General features: G+C 40.4%; 1 protein-coding gene across 4 annotated transcripts; it reads left to right on the top strand.

Moving 5' to 3' along the window:
• Positions 1–355: 355 nt before the first annotated feature.
• On the top strand, positions 356–7,727 carry LOC115736188 (transcription initiation factor TFIID subunit 5). Of its 4 annotated transcripts, none has more exons than XR_007198123.1 (19): positions 356–729; positions 1,700–1,784; positions 1,864–1,942; positions 2,201–2,298; positions 2,375–2,431; positions 3,043–3,130; positions 3,227–3,333; positions 3,617–3,724; positions 3,886–4,037; positions 4,554–4,661; positions 4,763–4,835; positions 4,920–4,959; positions 5,036–5,197; positions 5,298–5,374; positions 5,530–5,646; positions 6,349–6,614; positions 6,703–6,802; positions 7,224–7,296; positions 7,400–7,416. XR_007198123.1 is itself a non-coding variant. In XM_030667743.2 (19 exons), the coding sequence occupies exons 1-19, from the start codon at positions 536–538 to the stop codon at positions 7,448–7,450; spliced, it is 2,031 nt and encodes a 676-aa protein (XP_030523603.1). In that variant the 5' UTR covers positions 356–535; the 3' UTR covers positions 7,451–7,727. The 4 variants fall into 4 exon arrangements, 3 of the variants coding, with proteins under 3 accessions (XP_030523603.1, XP_030523604.1, XP_030523605.1); XM_030667743.2 differs by having other exon boundaries at positions 4,554–4,664; positions 4,766–4,835; positions 6,703–6,798; positions 7,400–7,727; XM_030667744.2 differs by having other exon boundaries at positions 6,703–6,798; positions 7,400–7,727.
• Positions 7,728–8,728: the final 1,001 nt, after the last annotated feature.

The following is an 8,728-nucleotide window of genomic DNA, read 5'->3' on the forward strand; positions in this document are numbered from 1 at the left end:
ACTTTTGTACATGTCTGCGAGTTCCACACGGCTTTTTGGGGTCCGGAAAGACGTGGATGGTTGTATTTGTTGTGATTTGTCTGCCGATTCTTGCCTGATGGTGGTGTATCCGTTCTTCGCCGAGTAATTTCCACTCCTTGAAACCTCTTTTGTACTTTTGAAGTTCGTATTGGGCCTGCTTCTGCTAAATTGGGCCGATGGGCTTCTTCATGAAAAGCTGGCTTTCCGGCCCAAACATTACCTCTTTTGTACTTTTGAAGTTCGTATTGGGCCTGCTTCATGGTAAATTGGGCCAATGGGCTTCCGTCGCCAAACGCCGCCGTTTTACATGCAAAACGGCTTCATGCTCATAATCATCGCCTTTCGTTCAGCAGAGCAAACCCAGGTCGTCGTCGTCGTCCTTCTCCGTTGCTCGCAAGTTGCGATTTTTGCATCCGGAAACACTCGCAACTTACACAAGCTTCTGCGTACCGGACAGCTACTACAGATCCAGCCCTCGCTTTTCTGTTGTTCTCCTTTGGAAAGTGGGGAAGCAATGGACGAGGAGGACATAGATAAGCTCGTGACGGCGTATCTGAAGAAGAGGGGTTTCAAGCAAGCCGAGCTCGTTTTCCAAGAAGAGCTCCAGCAGCAGCAGCAGCAGCAGCAGCCGCCGAGCAAGGCCGGCGACCGCAACAGAAATTCGCTCGCTGACCCTGAGATTGCCAAGCTCGTCCACTCCTTCACCGAGTAATGCCCTCTTGCTTTTGTGATAGCCTTTTATCTCTTTATGTCATTTTAGGATGTGCGTGTACGTGTCGAGGCACGAAAAATAGCGCCTTTGTCGTGTTTTTGCTCTCTAATTTGTTGTGTACCGTGAGGATTGCATCTGTTTCTGGTGCTTGTTCGATGTAATTATAGGATGGATTGCTGATGTTTTCTTTTTTCTTTTGCATTCAATTTGAGTTGTATTTTTAATGTTCTATTACCGTTTAGGAACTTGAATTTTGTTAAAAAGGGGGGAAAACATATTTTGCTTGGGCCCAGAAAGTTGCCATTAGTGGTACGAGCCAATTTGTGCAGATAATCATATGATGGGTCATGACAATGCATGAACATGCGAAAGACCTAAGTGTTAAGTCAGTCTAGGAGGACCCGTGGATGAACAACTTAAAAGTATCTAAGATGAAGAAATTTTTAAACTTTGTCCAGATTGAAAAAGATTGAACAAGCGGCTAAGTTGAATCAGGATAACAACTATGTATGCCTGTTTTAGTGAAGCTCATCTATACTTTTCTCTTTCTCATAGCAGTACCTAAATAAAAAGTAAATTGAATTCAAGATACACAGATACACACTTAGCACTATGTGTATGTTAATAATCACAAGCCTAGTTTTCTTGCTCAATTGCTGAGGCAAGATCACAAGAGCACCCTCTACAAATTCTTACTCGATGATAGTTCTTATTGGAAAGCTACTGACTTGACTGTTTGCCTTTTCTGAGAATGCTTAATTTTTCACAATGACACAATGAAGGCTACATCAGGATTTGTGGTTAGCTGCTTCCTTTGCTTATTCTTACTGCTTAAAGTTGACAACTGTGAAATGGAATATGTGTATAGTTGAAGCGAGAATTTGTAGAATCATAGGAGATGAGGCATTTCACCTCATAAGTCCATACTCTCCAAGTTTCCACTAATTATAGATGCTTTTGTCTTAGTAGGTCTGAAAGCTGTCCGGTGCGATACCATGATGGATATGGCAAACTAAGGACGTGGGCGGACAGCTCCCTTGATTTGTACAAGGTCATATCTTTTTTGGATAGCTTTTATTTAAGCTCCCCTTATTTTTCTTTTTGTTAATATATGTTATTAAATCGTGCAGCATGAGTTGCTGCGTGTTCTTTATCCAGTATTTATTCATTGTTTTATGGATTTGATTGCACAAGGACATCTTCAAGAAGGTAGGTTCTCTCTTTTTGTTCCTCATTTGTTTGCTCTTAAGCTGAAAGTTGCATGCTTTCCCTGCTCCTCCTCCTCCTCTCTCTTTCTCTCTCTCTATACATACATACATACATATATATATACATACATATATATATATATATATATATGAATTGGTGTTTCTTTTTTCCGCTGTGCAATGGGTTGTTAGGCTCCATGTCTGCCTCTTTAGTCACATCATCCACGTGCATTTCACATTCCACTGTTGATGTCTCCAGCACGAACCTTTTTCAATAGCTTCCGCGAGGACCATGTGATGATGCACTCTGCAGACCTTCTGAAGTTGGAAGGAGTCCTTTCCCCATCTCATTTGGAGGTTATTACATTTCCAAATCTCATATTTGGTCTTTAAGCGCTATTTGTCACTAAGAGGTACTCTTTGTTTCTCATAGGAGATGGAATTTGCCCATTATCTTAGGCACACAAAAGCTAACATCAAGATTTGTAAGGTAATTCACTGTCCATACTCCCCATTAATTCATTTTGAGAGTTGCAAGGCGGGAAATGGAAGAAATTGCTCAATCTGTTGATTTCTTATGAATCTTCAAGATCAATTGTAGCATAGAAATGGTGGATGTTACACTAATTAGTTGATTTTGGAGCCTACTTTAGACTTTTATGGATGTTTATATGATGAATTTGGTGGATATAGTTGAGAAGATTCCGGTTGCTGGAAGATCTGTGGTTGAGATTGGTAGCTGAATACTTTTATTCTTCTAAGTGGAAATCATGGGCCGAGCAATGTCTTGTATTTATAGATAGATTCACACCTAACACCTTTCTCTAGATAGTGATGATATCAATTTATATGGCCATGTTCTATCAGTGGAATGAAAATAGAATAGAAATCATCTTTCTGAGAGATGGCTGAGTGGTTGAGTTCTGTAAAGACAAGTTGAAATGCTTCTTAATGTGACACATTTATTTGGTCTTTTGCTCAACTGATGCATTATAAGTGCAAATTATTTGCAAAGAGAAGGATAAGACTGTTTCCGGTTTGCTGAACCCTAAGTAGTTGTTTCATCAGTGAAGCTGATACATCTTACGTCTGTTTTCTCAGTATTCCTATGAGCTTCTACTTCAATATCTTCACAAGACGCAATCTATGACGATGCTTGGAATAATCAACGAGCGTATAAACTTCCAAGGTAAACTCCAAACTGTTGAACACATTGAACATTCATATTTTCTCCGAAATGTAATGTAATTATCATTTTGTGCATTTTGGTTCCAAATGTTTGCAGTTACCCCTGGACAGCCCATGTCTATTTCTGAGGATGTTGGAGTAGAGACGATGTTTACCATCGAGGATGCTGCTAATCAAGCAAGTCACAAAGAGATACAGTGGGGGGTCGGTTAATAATGCATTTGAGTTTTTTGCCTGTCGCTGCACTTTGTTTATGTGCTTTCTTTGTACTTTGAGTTTTTTTCTTATCAATAGAGGTTGGCATTGGCTGCAATTTATCATTTTGCTTGTCATTCATCAGATGTCACCTCTGGTCAACTGTCTTTAACTCTTAACAAGAAAATTATCACAAGTATAATTAATAAGACAAGTTGTTTTATTGTTGATTGGATTAAGTCTTTTAATTAGTCTGAGGAAAGCCTTTACGGTTATTGTACATTGAATGTAGTTGCTTGAAGATTCTTTGGAGGATCGCCTGGAGAAGGCTGGAAATCCACATTTAGAATCTGAGAAGGCCAATGGAGAAACCAAAGAGGGAGACTTGGATGACATTAAGGTATCCATCTTCTGTTATTTTTACTTCATGCTTGTGTGGATATGTGGAAAATTTCATCTGATCTCAACCTTCAAACTACAACAACACCTTTAGTTGCTGAGTGTTAGCAGCAAAATCTTGATTATTCTTGTACTTGGTACTAATGTGCCTTTATGATTCAGAAAAGGTCAGGAGAAGGGGGAAAGCAAAGTACTTCAGTCAAAAAGTCAAAAAAGGACAAGGGTGCAGGTGCAGCTGGGAAAAATATGCGCCCAGAGCCTAATGTTGTATCTGTGGCGCCACGAGTCAAACCAGAGCTTGCTTTGCCAGTAATGTACTTTCCAAAGCCCCTTGTTAAGTTTCATTTCTCATTATGTAGCTTGATTGATGTGTCTAACATCAAGCCACTGGATTCCTTTGGTGTCTAATTTGAGAGATTTATTGTGCTACATAGTGGTTTAAATGGATGGTGCAAGTAGGGTTGGTCTTCATCAATCAAAGAAGAAGAGAGCTTGAGAAAGAAATGCAAGGATTGCTTATGTATTAAAATCTCGTACTGGAGAGCTGGTCAAGTTTTCCGTTTCCATCAAGACACCAAGCGTCGTCGAATTGTGGGAGAAAATAGTACCTGTCATTGATTACCATTTAATTGTATGCATTGTGATGGGGGAGAACCTGTAGATAGCATCACATAATGGTTCTTCGCACTTATTCATTATGGATTTCACATGATGCATTTTTTTCGAGGACGTGCTAACAAGTGGAACTTGGGGATTGAAATTAAAGTTGTCTGTCTGATATTGATATTCCTTCCTACCGCTTGTGTTGATTATTCTATTTACTTCGTCAGGTCAACAGAGGTTGAGCAATCCATACTTGAAGACTTGAGAAACCGGGTGCAGTTGAGTAGTTCAGCGCTGCCATCTGTCAGCTTTTATACATTTATCAACACGCATAATTGGTACGTGCATGGCTATGTAAGCTTAGTCCCACCAAATTGAGAGTGTACTGTATGTTATGCTTCATGTGCGCTCACATGTTTGACTATGCTGAATGTTTCAGCTTAAATTGTTCATCAATATCCCAAGATGGGTCCTTGGTCGCTGGTGGATTTTCAGACTCATCGTTGAAGGTTCTTCGTAATACCTTGATGCTAAAGATAGCAAGCTGTTACTTCTCATCCTAATTTTACTAACATATAATTGTGTATCCATAGGTTTGGGACATGGCAAAGCTAGGGCAGCAATCTGGTACTTGTGAGTTGGTGTAAACATTTGCAGTTTTCTGGTTCTCTGGCAACATGGTCAGGTTACTAAATAGCGCTGGCATCAGCTATGTTGCAGGGTGAAAATGATACCACTAATGAACAGGTAGTGGGGCCAAATGGTGGGAGGAGATCTTACACCCTGTTCCAGGGTCATTCAGGCCCTATACATTCTGCCACTTTTAGTCCTTTGGATGATTTTATTCTCACCTCGTCAGCTGACTCCACGAGTATGCTATCCTCATATATGCGTCCAGCTTTCTATTATTCCGCCGTTTGCTGGCTACTAATTTTTAGAGACTTCTAATTGGTGATTTTTTGACGTCACAGTTCGGTTATGGAGCACAAAACTGAATGCTAATATTGTGTGTTACAAGGGCCACAACTACCCTGTATGGGATGTTCAGGCAAGGCATCTTTATTCCACATATTCCTTGAGCTCGCTCCTGAAATTTGTTCCATGTCATGCTGATAGAGATTACGCTCCCATGTACCATTTATGCTCTATCTCATGTCAAAAAGCAAGGTAGATCTGATTCTTTTCTGTCCTCTTCTGTTTCAGTTTAGTCCAGCAGGGCATTACTTTGCCAGCTCTTCACATGACAGAACAGCGAGGCTATGGTCTATGGACAGAATTCAGCCCTTGAGGATAATGGCAGGACACTTGTCTGATGTTGATGTGAGTAAGCTTTTATGATATTACATTTCACCTATTTGAATGTAGTCACTGTGGTCATTCAGCGTTTTTGGTACAAACTGGTGTGTGACATCCTAAATTTGGGCATTTTTTTAGTTGCGTATAAAGCACGATTCTGTTGAGCCGACAAATCAGATGAATCGACATAAAAACAGGAATTTCCTTGGATCCATTGATACTATTTAGTTGCTTTTTAAGCATGGATGAAAATAGCTGCACTTTAAAATCAGGTCCCACTCTCCTACATTTTTCGAGTGGGCTTATTAAACTATTGAATTATCTAAGCTGATGGATGCATAGTAAATTGATGGATTAGCATTGTCTAGGAGAGAAGTCATTGTCATTCCCCATAGAAAGCCCACTTATCTATTTTTTATGTAGGTGCTCATTCTTGTTCCACGCTTCTGTAACGAATGACAAACAGAAATAGCGGTTTTATCTCCACCCAGTGTCAGACTAGGTGCAGTGTTTCTGTCCTTAAGATAGGGGATCTCAGGAATGCTCTCTAAAAGGTATTTTGATAATGATGAGTGAAGTACGTTACTAAGATTGAAAATTTGTGTGAAGTTTAACGGTGGTGAGACGTAATCATGTTTCTGGACATGCATATCTTTTGGGAACATTTAGATGTTCAGAGTAATTGGTGCTTTTAAAGATGTTATATAATGCAAATTATTGTTTCAGTGTGTTCAATGGCATCCCAACTGCAACTACATCGCCACTGGTTCTTCTGATAAAACGGTTCGATTGTGGGATGTAGCCAGCGGAGAATGCGTACGCATTTTTATCGGCCATCGGAGTATGATTTTGTCTTTGGCTATGTCACCAGAAGGTCGTTACATGGCTTCTGGAGATGAAGATGGCACAATCATGATGTGGGACGTTTCGAGTGGGCGATGCATTACGCCTTTAATGGGTCACACATCTTGTGTCTGGACCCTTGCCTACAGGTGCTTATTTTACATACTTGAAAATTTGGCATCTTGCAATCTGCTGTATTAGGTGGCTGCTGCTTAACATCTGGGTTATGAACTGTAGCTGTGAAGGTACTCTTCTTGCATCTGGTTCTGCTGATTGCACGGTAAAACTATGGGATGTTACTACAAGCACAAAAGTTCCCAGAACTGAAGAAAAGTAAGTTCAGTTTATTGACTGCAAATTTTGCGTCTGTTTCATGGGAGATGGTCTATTATGATTTGAAGTACATATTAAAAATTATTGTAGCAACTTTTTGTAAGAAGGGTAATTACAGCAACTAAAGGCCCTAATCTAAGTTGTCGAGGATCAATAATGGACTAATGCATTTGAACCAGCTTTCCTGATAGCCACACACATCATGAATCGACACTGAACAGTCTGGATGAGATTTGTGGTCCAAAGTAAATGGTCAGATGTCTGAATTAGATGCTGAGTAGAGGCTGCTGAATTGGGCTATTACTCTTAAGTTTGATTGCAGCTTAACTTTGAAAATATGGAGACTCATGCACACATGCACAATTTATTGTCAAGAGACCATGTGTGGATTTGATTGATGGAAGTTGATTGACATGCATCAACAGAAGTGGAAACACAAGCAGACTAAGATCACTGAAAACTTTGCCGACCAAGTCTACTCCTGTGTACGCATTGCAGGTAAATTTGCTTGGATTTGCTCGATCGGCTATTTTCCTGTTTTAAAACTTGAAATATTTTAGCCTCTTACTCAATCTGCTGATGTTCCACATTCTTGGACCAGTTCTCTCGTAGGAATTTACTGTTCGCCGCCGGGGCTCTGTCAAAGGCGTGAGTTGCGGTCCAGCTGAAAGCCTCATCAGATCTTTATCAGCACTCTTTGCCTAACTTCCCCAAGGCTTGCTATTAACTTTGTCCTTACCCCATGAGCTTCGAACAATCAATTGACGTCCACTTGCATAGTTTGCAAGTTGGAGGACTTTTTGGCCATAATCCAAGGACTTCAATGCTGTCCTTCTGTGGACCATCAACTGTATGTTTGATGTGTGTAGTATGCAAAGAAAAATTAGTTGTAGATAGACAAATTGTAACATGAAGAATGCAAATTTCTGGTTAAGCACGGTCCACCCAAATGATTACTGAGAAAAACCAAAGCGGCAAATTTTATAATCCAGTGGCCCTACGATTGTCTTCTTGTCCTACGCGTTTTAAGGAATACTGCTGTTTTGTTGCCACAAACTCCACCGTAGTTGGCACAGCCGGAGAATGCGAACGTTGCCGGTGATCAGAGGAGTGAAAACATGGTGATGAAAGGTAGAGAAAAGAATATGTTAAGGGGCTGTTGATTGACCGGTAAATGCCCATGTTCCCATGATCCCTGGTAGGAATGTAAAAGTTTAGGCACGTAGTTTCCAGGGTTTTGACCCAGATCTTCAGTTACTTTATGCATCTCATGGGATTCACAGCTTTAAGCGATATATTGACTGGAAGATACCATTAGAGTCAAAATTAGGAGGAGTTGCAGATTCAGAAGCTTAAGACATCCTGAACATGTTTTGAAGTGCCATGTCTGTGAAGATGCAAGCGGTAAACGCTCTGGAAACTAAAAGCTAGATACTGTGCAAAGCTCGCAGCTTCGCTAACCAACTACCGCGTCTCGTTCCGAAGTAGGACCCAATTGCCAAATTTGACTAGCTACACCTGTTGTTAGAAAACCAGCAACTATGTATTCCATGTCTTTGATAGTTAGGACCTGACAGTACCATTCGCCTCTCCTGAAGTTGTCCCAACATTTCCGTATTGCGATGCAACTGAATCTAACCTTCCCCGGATATAATCGAACTTAACTCAATTCCTTGTCTGCTGTTAGCCTGAAGAAGGTCGTTAAAGTTAAAAAGAAGGCATAAACTGGCCAAGAACACATGAACTAACTGGATGATGACAGATTGAACTTCTTATTAACTCCAGCAAGATCATTGGGATTTGTCCTCAGCACAACATTAATCACCATTTGTAGCTTGGCCCTCATTATCAAGAATCGAAAGAGGGAAGTGAGGCCCTTTGCGAGTGAATAGAGGTAAGGTTAGCGATGGCAATTAAATTATGTATAGAA

The sequence above is a fragment of the Rhodamnia argentea genome, chromosome 4 (genome assembly GCF_020921035.1).
Source record: "Rhodamnia argentea isolate NSW1041297 chromosome 4, ASM2092103v1, whole genome shotgun sequence".
In the NCBI taxonomy this organism is placed as follows: domain Eukaryota; kingdom Viridiplantae; phylum Streptophyta; class Magnoliopsida; order Myrtales; family Myrtaceae; genus Rhodamnia; species Rhodamnia argentea.